Below are 19,701 nucleotides of genomic sequence, written 5' to 3'. Positions count from 1 at the left end.
CCTTCATTAAAGGCATTAAATACAAAGTCCCTCTGTCTTTTTGTCAGATATTCAACAAAACATTTTGCTTCAAATCAAAGTTTTTAATGTTTAAATTCACCTCAGAGTTGACTAGTTTGGATCATGGCTTAGCTGTAAATAACTATAATTAGCTATAGCTCTTTTGCATAACTCTTTTATGGAGAATTTTAATCAAATTTGACTAAAAATGAATAGAAAAATACTTCCGGAAGCAAGATGGATGGAAAAAGTGGATGGGCATTGGTGCACTCTATTTAATTTTATGTGTGTGAGTGAGTGAGGAAGTACTAATGCTATTTGCATGTGTGCTTCAGGTGCATAAGGAGTACAGCAAGTGCCTGCGTCATTCTTACTGTTGCAGTCGCACGTCTACTACAAACTCACATGGATCACTGAAGAACTCTGCCCTGCGTGCCAACAACCGTTACTACACCGGCAGCCAGGCACGCCACGCAGCAGTGCACAGACAGGTGACACACATGCATACAGACATTTTTTATTTATAGACTGCTTATATATTCCACATAACATTTCTGTCAGCTCAACTGCTCATGTTGTAAAAGACTATAGTAAATTATTTTTGTCTGTCCATATGTTCGTTGCAGAGCCGAATCCGACGTATGTGGAACGACACAGTGCGGAAGCAGACAGAGTCGTCCTTCATGGCCGAAGACATCAACAGCACCCCCACCCTCAACCGGGGTGAGACCCTCCTTCATCTCCTCATGATTATAATTTCATATTTCCCCAGTCCACGTCTTTTAATGTTTTTATTTATGACAAAAACAGACATACATTTGTTTTATGACCATTTTCAGCCCTATCTCTCAACCCTTTTTTTTTTTTTGCTTTTGCGCCTTTAAGACTATATAAACACTCTCTTCACATGTGAAATGAGTTTGACTGTGCTCACACAGGAGCTGAGGGTTTTGTCATCGGGTCCACTTTAGATTTATCTTTCCTTTCCATCATCTCTTTACAAAGCCTGCATTACAAACAATCAGCATTGAAATGTGCCACATAAACTCTTAAAGTAGGACTGAAATTATTGTAGATTTTGTTCAAATTAGACATCAGCTGCTCCTTTCTAATGACGCAATTCTTCAGAATGTTTTTCTGCAGAGTTGCAGGTTCTACACACAGCCATAAACAGCACAACTGTTGACAGATGTTGCCTCATTTTGCTCTCGTTATTAGTTCATCTGCTGTTTGTGAATAACAGTATCTATCTGGTCTTCTCCATATTACCTCAACATGACTTGGTGGGCCAAGTTTCTCAGTATCAAATACAGCAGGGGTTCGTTGACGTGTAAATTTTGGCAGTCACACTTTATGTTAATGTTTTGGGGTTTTGATGTCAGAAACATAAAGATTTCAGAACAAGCCGGTTTTGCTGCTTAGTTTCAGCATGGGCACACGCAGCAATCTGTGATGCACTGTGTGTTCTGATACATTTCTATCATGGCCAGCATTAAGGTTTTCATCAATTTGTGCTACAGTAGCTCTTCTGTGGGATCGGACCAGACAGGCTAGCCTTCCTCCCCACACGCATCATTGTGCCTTGACCCTGTCACCAGTTCACCGGTTGGGCGACTTTTGATAGGTACTAACTCCTGCATACTGGGAATACTCCACGAAACCTGCGGTTTTGGAGATGCTCTGACCCAGTCGTCTAGCCATCACAATTTGGCCCTTGTCATAGTCGCTCAGATCCTTACGCTTGCCCATTTTTCTTCAAATACATGAAATTCAAGAACTGACTGTTCACTTGCTGCCTTATATATCCCACCACTTGACAGGTACCATTGGAACAAAATAAATAAATGTTATTAACCTCACCTGTCAGTGGTTTTAATGTTGTGGCTGATCAGTGTATATGGTTAACAGTGAAGAAATATGTGTATGTTCTTTATTAACTATCTGCAAAAGAAGTTATTACTTAGTTCAATATCCCTGTATGATTATGTCTGATATGTAACAGGTTAATGAATACTCACATGTTCAACACACTTCTAAAGCCTGAGAAATATGGCATATAAAATAAAAACTACCATTAGCCATGCAATGTGTTTTACTGCTTAAATTACTGGTTCACATACAGCAAATAATATTATTTGACTGCAATATCATCATATTCAGTATTCAAACTTTCTAACAGCAGTTTTCAATTTAAGTTACTTACATAATTTTAGCTACAGTATATGTCATTATTTTTATTCATTTATCCTTACACAATGAGACAGCGCTGCAATGAGACAGGGTCCCGTTCTTCCCATTAGACCTTTCATGGGTCTTGTTCATTTAAGATCATCATTAGGTCATATTTGGTCTCATATCAGTCACAGCGTTGCACTTTAGAAATTAAAAACAGCCATTTGCAATTGGAATATGTGTGATTCCATCATGAAAAGTTCAATTCTACCAACAGCAGCTGCAGGTCAACTGTGTCTAAAGGAGCTGACCCTGTTAACAATGACGGTGAGTTGTGAAACACCGTAAATTATATAAAATCCTGAGTTTGTCCTGATCTAATGATCCTGATGGTAATTTAAAGTTGAGATGGGTATTTTGAGTAATTTTGTAGTCAGTACTCTTACACATAAAAAACGAGAAATTGATTATTTGAAATTTATAATTTTTTACGACTAATGTACAGTGCAGGGTGCTCCTCCCCCTACACAGTCTGGGACAATATTGCTCCCAACCCCATGTCCGATGCGTTTGCCTGCAATAAAAATGGAAGCGAGAAGTCAGGAGATTGCAATAACGGCCCGCCACAGAGTGCAGCTTTTGCTTGCATGAATGCCTGCTGACATGATTTCATCCACTGGACCAGATCTAGTGCCCCCTTTTTAGTAAGATCATTCAGCGGGCTGGTGATGGTTAAATAATTACGCACAAACCTACGATAATAGCCAGCCAGCCCCAGGAACAGTCTCACCTCCTTTTTGGCCTTAGGTTTTGGGCAGGCTGCAATCGCCATGGTCTTATCAATTTGCGGCCGTCCTGTTCAAACCCAGATATCGCACTTCCACCTGTCAAATTGCACTCTTCTTAGGGTTTGCCGTGAGTCCCGCCCATCTCAACAACTTCAGGACAGCCCTCAAATGCTGCAGGTGCTACTGCCAATCATTACAGTGAATGATGATATCAACCAGATTAGCAGAGGCGTAAGCAGCATGCGGTCTGAGGATTCAGTCCATGAGCTGCTGAAACGTAGCTGGGGCCCCGAACAAACCAAAAGGAAGGATGACAAATTGGTGTTCTTCCCATTAGACCTTTCATGGGTCTTGTTCATTTAAGATCATCATTAGGTCATTTGGTCTCATATCAGTCACAGCGTTGCACTTTAGAAATTAAAAACAGCCATTTGCAATTGGAATATGTGTGATTCCATCATGAAAAGTTCAATTCTACCAACAGCAGATGCAGGTCAACTGTGTCTAAAGGAGCTGACACTGTTAACAATGACGGTGAGTTGTGAAACACCGTAAATTATATAAAATCCTGAGTTTGTCCTGATCTAATGATCCTGATGGTAATTTAAAGTTGAGATGGGTATTTTGAGTAATTTTGTAGTCAGTACTCTTACACATAAAAAATGAGAAATTGATTATTTGAAATTTATCATTTTTCCTATAATAAATGAGCACTATTCATAAACAACAAGATCTAGACTAAAAAATAAGAAAAAACATTTGCACTCACACATAGAAACATGCATTCCAAGTCTTCTGAAGTGATACAATTACTTAAAATGGTGGCAGAATTTCCTTTTTGGGCAAACTAATGGCAATATTAATGTGAGAGAAGTAGTTGAAGGTTAGAGTAGTTTCAGTGTTGCCCACAGCAGGCAAAGGCACAAAGGAAAGTCAAATTGCAATATTCAAGTAGTGTTTTTACTGGTTGAATATTTAAAGCTGAATGAGTACTCGATTAATCGATTACTTGTGCACATCCCTAATTTAAAAGAAGCACAAATCTCCAATAATCTGTACAAAACTGGGTGTTTCAACCTCAACAAACAATTACTTTTGCATTTTCAGCTCCATTTGAGCAAACCACCCATTGAACGTAGTCCTTCAGTGTGATAAAATAGCTTACTAACTGTGATAAAGATATTTTACACTCTCAAAGAGGAAGCGGGAGATGGCGAATCAAACTCAAAAGGTATCTTTATTTCCTCTCACTCTAATGTTTTTTGTACATGCAAATGATGCCCACACTCTCTCTCCTTCGCCGGTCTGGATCGCCCTTTAAATCACTCTCTGCTCTCACTGCAAAAACAAAACAGCTATTAGAGATGATTTCCCACAGGTGCCAACCCTTACTGCACTCACTCTCTCGGCCTCGCTCTCCACAGACGTTGCTCAGCCACGCCCCAATTACCATATACCCCCAATGCCCGACTCAGGCCAGTGAGCCGTCCTGCCTGTTATGTACCCACACCTCTGGAGAGGAAAACCACAACAGCCTGCACCACCGGCCTGTGGACCACCTCGAACTTAAAAGGCTGGAGAGCTAGATACCAACGGATGATCTGCATGTTGGTATCCTTCATGCGATGGAGCCACTGTAGTGGTGCGTGGTCTGAACAAAGGGTGAATGCACACCACAACAGATAGTACCGGAGTGTGAGGACAACCCACTTGATAGCAAAACACTCCTTCTCGATTGTGCTGTACTTAGTCTCTCTCATCGAGAGCTTACGACTAATGTACAATGCAGGGCGCTCCTCCCCTACACAATCTGGGACAGTATTGCTCCCAACCCAAACGTGTCCGATGCGTTTGCCTGCAATAAAAATGGAAGAGAGAAGTCAGGAGATTGCAATAACGGCCCGCCACAGAGTGCAGCTTTTGCTTGCATGAATGCCTGCTGACATGATTTCATCCACTGGACCAGATCTAGTGCCCCCTTTTTAGTAAGATCATTCAGCGGGCTGGTGATGGTTAAATAATTACGCAGAAACCTACGATAATAGCCAGCCAGCCCCAGGAACAGTCTCACCTCCTTTTTGGCCTTACGTTTTGGGCAGGCTGCAATCGCCATGGTCTTATCAATTTGCGGCCGTCGTGTTCAAGCCCAGATATCGCACTTCCACCTGTCAAATTGCACACTTCTTAGGGTTTGCCGTGAGTCCCGCCCATCTCAACAACTTCAGGACAGCCCTCAAATGCTGCAGGTGCTACTGCCAATCATTACAGTGAATGATGATATCAACCAGATTAGCAGAGGCGTAAGCAGCATGCGGTCTGAGGATTCAGTCCATGAGCCACTGAAACGTAGCTGGGGCCCCGAACAAACCAAAAGGAAGGATGAAAAATTGGTGTAAGGAAAATTCTGTTCTGTTGGGACATGGGAGTTAAATGGATATGTCAGTATCCCTTTGTCAAATCTAGTGTCGAATAAAAGTGAGCCGTGCCTAACCGATCAAGCAGTTCATCAACACGTGGCATTGGATACTCATCAAATTTAGACACCACATTGAACTTTCTCTAATCCACAAAGAAATCTTCTGAACCAACACCACTGGGATGGCCCAGTCACTGTGGGATTTTTCTATTAAGGTGCGTACACACTGCCAGCGACTTTATCGCCGCAGGTCGCCAGTGGCTGGTGGTGAAGTCGCTAGTGGGTGTTCCCACTACTGGTTGCCTAGTAACGTTTATAAATGACATTCACGGATGCCATTCCATTGCTGTTGACAGCGAATCTCTTTTCTTGCCACTAAAAACAAACATTTTGGAGGGAAAAGACTAAATATAAATGGAATCAGTACATAACATGCTTTATATCAAAGATGAATGAGAAACAAAGCGTGCTGTTTGCCATAGCGGCTGTTTATCTCGTGCTGAAAATGCAAATGCCGGTCTGTCTGGGTCCATAAAATCCCATGATCTCAGATACACCTTTCCACGCAGTATTTTTCTTAAAAATGTCCTTGTATGTGGGAAGAGACATATCATAGAGCACTGGAAAATTTCTAACAGCAAGAATTAGCCTTTCATCCATCTTTCCGTTACTGCAGGAGCTGAGAGAGAGAGAAGGATCACGTGAGCTCTCCGTCTTCTCTCCTATTGGCTGTCGCTTCCGTTAGTCGCTCCAAAGTTGAACTTTTCTCAACTTTGTCGCGTCGCTGGACACGCCCACATCTAGCGCCAACGGTCGTGACAGCTCGTGTCGCCAGAAGTCGCTGAGCTCACATTGAAAATGAATGGTATTGAGTCGCTGTCGCGCGCGATGTCGCTGGCAGTGTGTACGCACCTTTACTCCCATATCTAGCATGGACTTTATTTCTTCCCAAACCACTTTTTTTGTGTTCGGGTAATCGGTATGAATGACTGTGTACCACTACTCCTGGGGACATTTTGATATAGTGCTCTATGAGATTTGTACGACCAGGAAGAGGTGAGAACACGTCAGAAAATTATCCTTTTAACCTGGCAACCTCTGTGACTTTTGATGGTGAGAAGTCTCTGCAAGTTACTCGATCGGTGGCTTTTAAGTTCACTTCCGGTCTGAGTTCCTCCCTCTCCAAAACCACTATCACCAATATCACAGGGACTGCCTCTCTCCATGGTTTTAGGAGATTGAGGTGGTAAATCTGACGTGCTCCACCTCTCCATTCGTTTCACCTCATCATCGATTTCCCCAACCCACTGTGTTACCTCAAAGGGTCCTTGCCACTTGGCTAGTAATTTAGAGCTTGATGTGAGGAGTAATACAAGGACTTTATCTCCTGATGCAAATTTCCACAGCAGAAAACTCCTATTATAAACCCGACTTTGACGTTCTTGAGCCTGGAGTAAATTCTCCTGTGTTAATTGCCCCAGCCTGTGGAGTTTTGCTCTCAGGTCAAGAATGTATTGAATTTAATTTATGCTGTTTGAAGGTCCCTCCTCCCAATTTTCCCATAGGACATCGAGCATGACACGCAGTCGACGCCCGTACAATAATTGAAATGGGAAGAACCCTTTGGAGGCTTGCGGGACCTCTCATACTGCAAATAATAAGGGCTTACCCATCCACACAGATTTCCCTCATTAAAGCTATAAATGCCAATTCATACCCAAGATTAGTGGATGGGTGAGGCGGGGACTAACCACAGCCTCTACACTATGCTCTTGTCCCTGAAATTAAATGATGTCTATCACTAACAGGTAATCGTGAATATCCCTGTGCACATACCTTACCTTTACCCGCTTCCTTGTATCCTAAGCCTCGGATTGAATCAAGCTTTGGTGAATGAAGGCTTGATTACAACCTTAATCCACCAAGGCTTGATATGTACCCCCCTTTATACTCACAGGTATTTGGTACAATCCTGCTCAATCGGGGGTGGGCTGTGGCCTTTTGGGGAAGGGATTCCCCATTTCTGGGGAACAGGGACAGGATATGGGGAAGGGAAGGGAGAAAGTGGGGGAGAGAGAGAAAATGGCTCGCCGTCCCCTGGATACACCGCTATATGATCCTCAGCCAACTGTATCTCCGGTTGGTGGCACTGGACCTACTCCACCATCCCCTTCGGTAGACGGGAGACAAACTGCTCCTGCACCACAATGTTGAAGACGTCGTAGGCATTGCCCTCTTCCTCAGCCAGCAACCACCACCGGCACGCATCACGGAACAGTTGTGGAAAGGCGAACAGGCGGCCGAACTTACTCAGTGTTAGTGTGCGGAACCATTGAAGATGTTGTTCCGGGCTGTGGCCAACCACTTGCAGGATGGCTTTCTTAAATTGGAATACCCCAGGAGGTTGGCCACCGGATGTTGGTTTGCAGAGACATGTGTGTATTGAGTATTTCTCAAACTTGAGACTCTGATGTACTTATCCTATTGTTTATTTGTACATATGGCTTTCCACATCTCTTTCTGTCCTGTGTCTTTAAAGAGTGTGGTGTACACCTTTGTATGAAATCTTCAGTTTTTGGCAATTACAAGCATTGTATAGCCTTCATTCCCCAATGATTTACTGATGAGTTTCTAGAGAAAGCGCCATTTTTGACCTAATATTGACTTTTAAGACATGCCAGTCTATTGCATACTGTGGCAACTCAAAAACAAACACAAAGTTAAGCTTCATTTAACAAACCAAATTGCTTTCAACTGTGTTTGATATAATGGTAAGTGATTTTCTAGTACTAAATTAACAATTTAACATGATTACTCAAGGATAAGGTGTTGGAGTGATGGCTGCTGGAAATGGGGCCTGTCTAGACTTGATAAAAAAAAAAATGTGATCAGTTGAATGCCATTTTGGTGAATTAAAGTACCAATTTCCTTCTGAAACAGCCAAATCTGTACATTATTCCAAACTCTTAGAAACTCTTAGAGTGTATATTGCTTAAGTCTTTTGGCTATGCTTTTTAAACAATTTGCACTTTAATCTTCATGGACTGGCCCATTTACTTCCATTGTAAATGCCTTACTGTAAATGATTTTTGCTGTTTCTAAATAAACAAGGATAAGAATATTGTTGAGAATATTGTTTCTGGTAATCAACATATACTCAAATCAATATGCTTCAAATGCAGTCAGTTGAGCTTGTATTGAACTAACGTGTACTGAAACCAGGACATTCCTTAAAGGAAAATTGGTCTTGATATGCAATTCCCATTCTGGTCTTTATTTGTTTATGCTGGTTTGTGCTGGTCCAACTGGTGGATCAGAATAGCCATTTATATATATTTTTTTCTTTGGTACAGTAATGCTGGTTAACCAAGGAAGCCTTTCTAGTTAAGCATGTCAAAAAGCCTGCGTTGACGTGGCAGAGGGTGGTGCCGGGTCGTGATTTTACACACCCGTCCCCTTATCAGTCTAATCAAGCCTCTGAGAGGGATAAAGGCCGACTGCGAATGCTGGTGCGACAGAGAGAGAACTTTTATGGGCAGCTGTCCGTCCTATGTGTGTGTTTGTGTCTGATAAGTGGCTGGGTGTGTAAAATCATGACCCGGCCCCACCCTCCGCCCTGTCACACCTACATTTTGAAATTACAATACTCAATCAGTATACTGCAAAAGGCAAAAAGAAGACATTTAAGAGAGATTTCAAAAGGAGGTCATTTCTATCATGGAGTGTTGCATCATTGCCTTTTCCATCATCACAGGGATCGGTGTTTGTGGGAGGACAGTGGGGATGATGACAAAGAGGCAGCAGCTAAATCAACTGCCACTCTTTATGCTAATTCTATCCATTTTGTTTTTAATGAAGTGATTAGCCGGCAAATGAACGGGGGGTAATTACTCTAATTGAGGAGAATAACAGGAGAGTTCTCACTGCAGTGCACCAATTGTTGCTTTCCGGGGACTTTAATCAAAGCGAGACACAAAAGTATGAGACAAAAAGGCAGGTCTAAAGGAAAAGAGTAGAATAGATTTGAGAGAGCGGGCTGTTTTTTGCATCGTTGAAGAAAAGTGTTGTGGCTGTTGGTAGAGTGAATGGCAGTCGGCAGTAGAGACAGAGGTAAGGAAAGAATGTGTCTTCGTGCACGCTGCTGTCTTTATCACATTCATCTCCTATCTCTCTCATTTCCCACTTCACTGCCGTGTGAAGTCTTTTCTCTCCTTCCGAGAGCCACCTCCCTCTCTTCTCCTCCCGCTGGCCTAGATTCCCAGTCACATTTCAAACTGCATTTGTATTTTCACACAAGACACTCATGCTAGATATTTACAGGAATTAATAGATAAGCAATGTGCATAGAATGTGTGCAAGGCCTAAAGCACAGATCCGATATTTTGACACATCTGATTTTTGTCCCATCTGTTTATGTTCACTTTAGACATAACAGACTGTGTTTATGTTCACCTTTTCAAATGTAAGATAAAATGTTTTTACTAATCACCCGCTGTGATTTTTTTTAATATGCACAATATTAAAGAATGTATTACATTCCAAATTACATTGTGATTGTGATTACATTCAATATTCAAACTTTATAACAGCAGTATTCGATTTAAGTTACTGACTACATTCAAAGTAAATGCAAAAACATAATTTTAGCTGTATGAGATTATTTTTATTCACTTATCCTTACACAAATAGTACAGTGTTTCCCCTATATATGCATTTAGGAGTAGTTCAGTAGTTTCTACTCCTTTTATTCACCGGTTGGAATCCACATGCATTCATTAACTTTACCTTAAAGCTGAAGTGTGTAATTATTTACTCTTAAATTCCAGTTTAAGATGCAGAGTCTGCTATGAGGTTGCCATTATTAGGTTGATTGTTCCTGAAAACTGTGTCTCTTTGTGCTACAAAAATGGGTTTTTTTGGGGCACCTCGACCAGCCTGACATAGCAACATTGGCTCAACCAATGATGAGAGTTTGGGGCGGGACAATTCGCAGACAGGGGAAGCTACTTATCCTCATAATTTTTTTTAAACAATCATTAATATTGCAATAGTATTTTTTCCCATTCATTTTGTCCATTGGGATTTTAAAAAATTGTCATTAAAGAGCTCTAAGACAAGAAACAAACCAACAAGCTCTGAGGTGAATCACAACATTACAAACTCTGATTTGAACCAAAAAAGTATTTGAAAATCAAACAAAAGACAAAGGTACAAGACAATTTCTTAAATGAGGGAATGAACTACTATCCCATAATTAAAAATGATGGAAAATATAAAACTTCTGATTTAAAGTTGTTGATTATAAGTATAGAAACAATATATTTAGATTTTTTAAAATAAAATATTCAGATATATAGAAATATATAAGCAATATGGGAGTGTAGGGAGACCATCTTGATTGCGTCATTCACAGTGCATCATGAAAGTGAATAGTCGCTGCAGGGTTCTTTTGCTGTGATTTGATTGCAACGATTTTCTGATTAATGGATTTTCCCCCTCAGAATGAATGGGTAGTGTGTAGATCTTCACCAGAAATTCTACTATTTAACACAGTAGTTTTTTATTATTATTATTATTATTAAGTTGAAATAATGTGGACTGATAGCTTCAACAGAAGCATATACTGTACCATTGCTTAACAAACTCTGAGTTTATGGTATGTCTGTCTTTAAAGTTTTAAAAAAGTGTTTGTTAAAAATCTATCTATAGAGAAAAAAATTATAGAATTTTTATTTCCGAGACTGATGTGCTCTGTTTCACTGGGTCATGAAATGACCAGCTTTTTAGCTTCAAGAGGAGATTTGAAAGTGTTTAGATAGGTCAAATTACCAAATGTCCAATATGTATCAGATTTAGAAGCACAATTGAGAGTGGCCAAAATCAAATTCCAAACAAATCTGATCTCTATAGTCTACACGCACGCAACATTCTGATCTGCAAAATAAGCAATCAGAATTAGTTGATAACGCAAATGTGGCCTAAGAGAAAGTGCACAAGAGTGCGAGTAAGTGCACATCTAAAATTAATTCTTGAGGCGGTCATTCCTGATAGATGATAGCGCAACAGCGCATTGTTGCACTTTGCCTCAGTCCACTCATACTGGCCTCTTTTTAATTTCATGACATTTCTGTCTGAAAGCCCCAGGCACCAGTGCATTATGAGCCATACTGAATGTTCAATTTCTCTGAGTCACATTTACTACAAACATTCACATTTCACTGGGAAATTAACCCACATTTCAGTGGAACTACATAATAGCAAACATTACCATTTCCCTCCCAATGACTCCATCTGACAGTGTGCCACAGAATTACGCTTCATGACTACTCTACAAATACATTTCAACTTCGCTCCAAATATACACTTCATCACATCAGTTGTTACAACATCACACAGCAACATTAGGGACTTTTTTAACAAAAAAGTCAGACACAATAAACAGAGTGGCTTCTTTTTAACCTTACTGTGAAGTGCAAAATCATATTTGATAATGCTCAATTCTGTTGTTATTTATGATCCCTCATGTCATTCCAAACCTGCATGACTTTTTTCTTCCACAGATAGCAAAGGAGCCTTTTTGTAGAATGGTAGAAACTACAGTCTAAGTTACCATGGAGAAAAAGATGCAATGAAAGAGAATGGTGACTGAGGCTGTCACTCCCTTACAATAATTCTACAATACTTAAAACTTTGAAGAAAGAAAGTCATACGTGTTTGGAATGGCATGAGGGTAATTTTCATTTTGGGGTGAACTATCCCTTTTAGTGGTAAATTTACTGAACAGTTACTCTTCTTTTGCTTCAAGTATTTCAGTGCAAAAACCCTGCATTTTATTCACCATTCAGTCACAGTCCAGTTTAACCAGGCACTATATGAAGTGATGTAGTTCTGCACACATATTTAAATTAAATTATTGTCATTTTTTCAGCTCCTTTCTATGTAAATTAAGATTATTATAGATTGCAGTTTCCATACCAGTATTATTTGCCAGTCACAATTAAGGTTGTGCTATCACCACCTGTGGAAAGCAGGTGGTAAACCGAATATAGTTTGACATCAATGTTTGTGTTTTTTAGTGATAATGGCATTAGTAAATCATCAAATAATGGTTAAATAATAAAGAAGAGCATTATAACCAGTATACTTTACATTTTACCTCCAGCACAATTTCTTTTCAGCATGTTTGCATTATTAACAGATTTGCATAATTCCTTTGGTGAAAAGCGCTCTAAAATAACGCAAACAGCAGATGCATATAAAAGATGCTTTCAGCTGGTGCATATCTTAGTAAATTACAAATACTTTCTCTTTTCTCTTGTTTAGCTACAATGGGGAATCATCTTCTGGCAAACCCTGTGCTGCAGACCCGTACAGGAACCTCACCCTACAACACCCTTCTGGCTGAGACGTTTACCCCACCCTCACCTGGAGTCTTCAACTCCACCGGTGAGTGTGTGCACATTTCATTGTGCCCATTGAAAGAGAATCACAAAGGAGATATCATAAATATCTATATAGTTTCTATACAGCAATTAGATTAAAAGGAGACCAAATTTAGACTTGTACTAGTATACCTCTTCTAGAGTTTTGGATGAGATCTCAACAATGTCTAAAACTGTGCTCAGATTTGCCTAAATAGTTTAAGTATAAATTAAAACATTTCTCATGAAATTTTCCAAATGATCTATGCTATGGGATATTTCACCCAAAAATGAAAATGTACTCACCCTATTTTTTACAAACTTGTATGACTGTCTTTCTTCTATAGAAAACAAAGGAGATTTATTGAGAATTCAAGCATCATTCACCTTTCACTTTCACTGCATATTTTTTCAATATTTTATTCATACAATGACAGTGAATGGTGCTTTATGTTCCATGCAAGAAAAGAAGTCATGCAGGTTTGGAACAACATGATGCTATGAAAGAGTAACCTTTTAGCAATACAATTTTAGTCTGGGATGGGCTTTTTTATTTATATGTCCCCCAGTTTCTTTCTGACACATTGTGTGTGAGTGTCATTGACGTTACATGTGCAACGATACAGTCTGTGCACACTTGTGCATATGCTGTGTGTGTGTGTGTGTGTGTGTGTGTGTGTGTGTGTGTGTGTGTGTGTGTGTGGGTCTGTGCATCCCCTTCTATGTGTGTGTGTTTACACCCTGTCTTTCTGTCAGTGTGATTCAGAGGGCTGGACAGGGGCTCACCGTCTGGCCAGTGTTTTAATCCCTCCTGCTGGAAAGACATATCAGAGCATCGATTAAAGCTAGGCTGTAGTTGAGTGACTGACAGCAGAGCGAGAGAGAAGAGCCTTCCTCAGAGATTTGACACAAAGTATCAGTACGACACTGCCAGCAACGCACACACACATATGGCTGGCCTAGTCGGTATGCTTCACTCTCGTGCTGTACCATTTGCCTCCATGTGCAGATTGAGAGGCAGCGAGAGAGAAAGATATCTGCAGTTCCCATGTCAGTGGGGTGAAATTTAACACAGTGTCTCTGTTGAATATTTTAAACATTCCCTCTCTCTGTGTAATGTGTCGGGCTGACGGTGTGCCGCTTGGCTCTGCTTCGCTGTGAGGACATTTTTAGAATGCTTATGGAGAGGAAGTAGGAGTAGGGCTTCATTAGAATGTCTAATTACTCTCTGCACAGAGGAGTGTTGATTAAAATCATACCGGGCATTAATATTTAAACCCCCGCTTGCCTTGGTCTGTGCCACCACATTCATCTCCAGCGTTTAATACACCCCCATAAGTTAAAAGAATATTACAACATCTCCAGTGTGTTAAAGGGTGTGTGAAATAAACAATGTTTTGTCATTAAGAGTGTGGTGTGTGAATAATGTCTCACCAGAAACACCAAAAAAATTGAGACACTGATCTTAAATTTCATATAACAAAGAATGAAGCACTGTTACTAAACTCCCTAAAAAAAAGAATAATGTACTGTTTCAAACGCCCCAATCCAAAGAATGAGGCACTATTCCTAAACTCCCCAATCCAGAGAATGAGGCAACTGATCTTAAACTTTACAAACCAAATGAGGCACTGCTCCTAAACTTCCCAAAACAAAGAATGAGGTTCTGATCCTAAACTTTCTAAAACAAAGAATGAGGCATTGTTCTGAAACCTCCCAAAATAAAGAATGAGTCACTGTCCATAAACTGCCCAATCCAAATAATGAGGGACTGCTCCTGAACTCCCCAAAACAAAGAATTGGGGATTGACTCCCCAGTTCAAAAATTGTTGCACTGATCTTAAATTTCATATACCAAAGAATGAGGCACTGTTCCTAAACTCCCAATTCCAAAGAATGAGGCACTGTTACTAAACTTTCTAAAACAAAGAATGAGGCACTGTTCCTAAACTGTCCAATCCAAAGAATGATGTGCTGTTTATTCCCCTAACAAAAAATTAGGCATTGTTCCTAAACTCCCCAAAACGATGAATGAGGCTCTGTTCCTAAACGGCTTAATCCAAATAATGAGGGACTGCTCCTTAACTCTCCAAAACAAAGAAGGAGGCACTGTTCCTATACTCCCCAATCCAAAGAATCAGGCATTGTTCTTAAACCTCCCAAAACAAAGAATGAGGTACTGTCCCTATACTCTTTAAAAAAGAAGAGACGCTTTTCCTAAACTCCCCATTCCAAAGATTGAGGCATTGATTTTAATCTTTACAGACCAAAGAATGAAGCACTGTTCCTAAATGCCCCAATACAAAGAATGTGCCACTATTCCTAAACTCCCCAATCCAAAGAAAGTGACCCTGTTTCTATACTCCCCAATCCAAAGAATGAGCCATTGATCAAATACTCCCCATTAAAATTAATGAGGCACTGTTTCTAAACTGCAAAATCAAAAAAATAAAAAGGCACAATTCCTATAATCCCCAATCTCCAAAATCCAAAGAATGAAGCACTGTTCCTATACTCCCCAATCCAAAACAATGTGCAACTATTCCTAAATACCCCAATCCACAGAATGAGGCATTATTTCTAAACTCCTCAATCAAAAGAATGAGGCTCTCTTCATATACTACCCAATCCAAAGAATGAGTCATTGTTTCTACACTCCCCAATCCTCCAAATTCTCCAACTCCAAAATCCAATGAATTAGGCACCGTTTCTCAGCTCACCCCCAAAAAGAATGAGGCACAGTTCCTAAACCTCTGAAAACAAGGAATGAGGCACTGTTCCTATACTTCCCAATCCAAAGAATGAGGCACTGTTCTTGAAATACCTAGAAATGAAATACCTAGAATGAAATACCTAGAACCAAGAAATACAAATGAGGCACAGTTTTCAAATAAAAAAATAGGCACTACTACATTACCTCAACCAAATAATGAGGTATTGTTCTTAAATTCCCCAAACTGAAGAATGACAAACTTTCCCTAAAATCTCTAGGCCAAAGAACGAGGCACTTATCTTAAATTCCCTAAACTGAAAAATTTCCCAACACATCACACTTTCCCTGAAAGAATGAGGCACTATTCCTAAACTCTCTAGATTTAAGAGTAAAGCACTATTCCTAATCTCCTCAAAGCAAAGAATGAGGCACTTCTCCCTAACTACACAAACCAAAGAATGAGGCACTGTTCTTAAATTCCCCAAACCAAAAAATGAAGCACTGGTCCCAAACTACCAAGACCTAATATCGTGGCACTACTTTTGCATTCCCCAACCCCAAGAATGAGGTACTGCTCCTAAACTCCCCAATCCCAAGAAGAGACTTTGACCCTAAACCTCTAGACCAAAAAATTAAGCAATGACCCTAAACTCCCTGGTCCAAGGAATGAGGCATTGCTCTACACTATCCAAACCGAAGAATGAGCCACCGCTGCTGATGTCCTTAGACCAAAAAAGTATGTTGTAAATGCTACAGGTAAACAGATGTGTATGGCTGCCCATGGATGTCCACTGTTGTTCTTTATGTTTGTGACACTATATCCATATAAAGCTCAATGTAGAAATGCCTGTGATGGACTGGCCATCTGTCCAGGGTGTTTCCCTGCCTTCGACTCGAGATAGCTGGTATAGGCTCCAGCACTACCTGTGACCCTGCAGAGGATAAGCGGCTATAGAGAATGGATTGATGGATGTTGAAATGCATTATTAATAATGTTATGTGAAGGAATAAATCACAATTTTCTCATTTCTATTTCATTTTCCCCTCATATGGCCTCACCGTGGACACACAGGAACTTTCCGTGACCCAAGTAAGACTTTTTTACTCTGAGATTTATAGCTCTTTTGGGTATTGTATTGGATAATTTTGCTAAATTATAACCTCTTCACGTGTGCAATGAAGCCATGTTGTCTCTGAACAAATTGTATGTCCCTTGCAATAACTTGTCTGTCCATAAACCTATTAATCTTGCGATGGAAGTTGCTTTCCCCGTTAATTTAATCCAAGATTCCATTGCCTTGAATCCCCATCAAGATTGAAATATGTACTGAAGTGTTCACTTCTCTGTTGTCTTTCTCAATGGCTTACCTCCTCTCGTTGTCCTCCTCAACAGAGAGCACACTGTCTAAGAATCGAGATCATGGAGGCATGGAGACACTACCTCTAAATGGAAACTTCAACAATAGCTATTCTCTGCGCACTGTTGGGGTTACTGGTGGTCCCGGCGGCAGTTGTGACTTCCTGGGAGGCGGAGGTGGGGATAGTCCCCCTCCCCTACTCAACCCGCGGGGCTCAGAAATCCTCGGCGGCATACGGAGAAACCTCTCAGATGCAGCGGCATTTGAGAAGATGATCATCTCGGAACTAGTGCACAATAATCTACGTGGTGGTGGGACTGGGGGTGGAGACATAACATGTGGCAGCCTGGCCAGAGGACATGGCCACAAGGGAATGGGGCAGGGTGGAGGTGGGGCCGAGCCGACAATAGGCTTGGAGGATGACAAGGACTTTCGTTCAAGAGAAATGCGCCAGCGCACGCCGCAGGACGTGGAACTACTGTACAAAGCACTCGAGGAGCCCCTACTCTTACAGCGCGCCCAGTCGGTGCTCTACCAGAGTGATGCTGAGGAGTCCGAAAGCTACACAGCAGACCTGACTGAGAGCTTGGGCCACAGCGTTCACAGCGGCCAAAATGCTGCTGGCCAGGGCCACAGCGGAGCCCCTGATTCGCCTATGCGAGACACCCTTTACACCAGCAAAACCAACCTGCGAGATTTGCCCTACCCTGACAGCAGCCGGAACCTCTAGATGTGGTTCCACGCTCGGCCCAGCCTCCAGAAGAGCTGTATTACAGCTCGGGCCGGCCCGCTATAGGCTCCCGCGGAGCCCCCATGCAGACCTTCTATCAGGCTCCTCCTAGGAGACCTAGCACTGAAGCCCACCCCGCCCCTCCCGAGCCCCCCCACAGTGAGGGAGATGGACAGATGCAGTTGGTCACCAGCCTGTGACCATGAAGAAGAGGTGGAGGAGGAAGAGCGCTACAGGGTTTGATACAAAGTGCAGAAGATGATGGACTCCTCTCCTGTCTCTAACACCCTATTTATGTCTGGTTGCCTTTTTAAACTTTTATTTGTTTTGAAGTGAGAGTTAAGGAAAGCCTAAACAGGGAGAACAAGAGAGAAGTTTGTCTCCATTGCAGCAACCTCTCTGAAGTGCTGTTTAACCACTTTCTCTCATCAGTATCATGTTCCACTAACTCCCAAACCTGACACACACATACAAAAACAGTAAGTCCAAATATATGCCTTCTCTCAATGGACCTCTTTTCCTTCAGCTCTCTCTACTTCAAGAATATCCCCAACCATTATAGCCCTGTCTCTATTTTTGTGTTAATTTGATGTCAAGTCTTTAAAAAAAATTCATTTTGTAGCTCCTTACCTTTTATTTTCTTTTCTCTGTCTTTCTTTTTCCATCATTAATTGATGAGAGTTGTTACGCAAGGAGATGGGGATATGCCATTATACTGCAAAGTGACAAAATCTCTCTTAAAGCTCTTCAGTGTTGCCAAAAATAAATGTTTTTGAGCCAGAACACAAACTGGAATCCACACACTCACAGAAGTGCTTGTTACTGAACATCAAGAGTGTGAACACATATACGGAAAACAAGGACTATTGTTCAGAAATGGGTAGCAGGAAGCTGCCTCAGTGGAGTTGCCTTTAATTCTCTCTGAATTTACTCTTCTGTACAGAACAACCACAGAAACCGGGAACTGAGGGGAAGGGGGGACACAACTTATCTTGAAATTACTTTGCAGTCCAGAGTTGGACTGTGAATGGGACGTTTTAGAGTTTTGTTCTGATTAAAGGGGGCGGATTAGGGACTGAAACTGCAATCGGAATCACTGATGGATATTTTAGGAGAACGTGCTGTATCACCTGTGTGTTATTGTGGCTAGAATAATTTTTTTGCTACTTCTTCAGCTGAGTCAAACTTCTGTACATATACTTAACACATGAAAGCAAGTCTTATTCTACTCGTCTCCTGTACATAGATAAACCAGATGAACAAAAGCAACAAAAAAGTATCAAATACTATGAAAACATTTGTTGTAATGCAACAGAAATTGAAAATAGTTGAAAAATAAAGATGTTTTTTAAGTTTGTGACTTGAGCGACACTGCAAATCTCTCTCTCCTTCTTTTGCTCTCTCCGGCCCTCATTGGCTCCTGCCCCGGAGCACCGTGGTGCCAGGATATCTAATTGTCTGCCAAGAGACAGTCAGAGAGAGACGGAAAGATTGAAAGAGAAGGATTTTACATGAAACGAGAGTAAATCCTGGCACATTTTTTATGTAATATATCCCATTACATGTTGGTAATGTGTGACCTTCAACATTTCCTGACAGGAAGTGCTTGACATGAATTAAAAGGGGAATACACTGTGCAACAAGGTTGTACTGGTGCAATGTGGAGTGATTGACAGCAGCCATAATGTAGTGCTGGTTATGTTTTATCTGGCAGGGTGTAATAGATATCAGATGACTAGATGTATAGAATATAAGATATTTATACAAACAAAAATCAGAGGTGCACATCCATGAATATTTCAGTCGCAAACACTAGATTGTATTTGACTGTTTTTACTTACCAAGATCAGCTTTTATTTCAGTTGATGTAAATTTATTAGTCTCTGAATGTGAACATTTGGATGACCGTGAACCAGAGTATGTTTGTGAGTATTTAAGAGGCTATTTTTACTGGGTTAGATGGACCCACATTAGATGAACAGGAGGCAGAGTAAATCTTTATCTATAGAAGAGCTCGGTAGAAGCTTCAAAGACTTTGTTAAAGGTATTTTAAATGTCGTTATTTTGCCATTCAGGGACAGTGGAAACTTAGATACACAGATA

The 19,701-nt window shown here is 40.9% G+C and overlaps 1 protein-coding gene across 1 annotated transcript in view; it reads left to right on the top strand.

Annotated features, from left to right (window-relative positions):
- LOC127652981 (adhesion G protein-coupled receptor L1-like) overlaps window positions 1–18,960 on the top strand; it is a 280,814-nt gene extending 261,854 nt beyond the window's left edge. The window contains 6 exon segments of the mRNA XM_052139444.1: window positions 336–491; window positions 627–723; window positions 12,700–12,822; window positions 16,583–16,600; window positions 16,904–17,584; window positions 17,587–18,960. Coding sequence (XP_051995404.1) covers window positions 336–491; window positions 627–723; window positions 12,700–12,822; window positions 16,583–16,600; window positions 16,904–17,584; window positions 17,587–17,798 — 1,287 coding nt within the window. The 3' untranslated portion in view covers window positions 17,799–18,960.
- Window positions 18,961–19,701: the final 741 nt, after the last annotated feature.

Source organism: Xyrauchen texanus, chromosome 12 (genome assembly GCF_025860055.1).
Source record: "Xyrauchen texanus isolate HMW12.3.18 chromosome 12, RBS_HiC_50CHRs, whole genome shotgun sequence".
NCBI classification, from domain to species: Eukaryota; Metazoa; Chordata; class Actinopteri; order Cypriniformes; family Catostomidae; genus Xyrauchen; species Xyrauchen texanus.
This window is presented reverse-complemented; position numbering and strand designations above follow the sequence as displayed.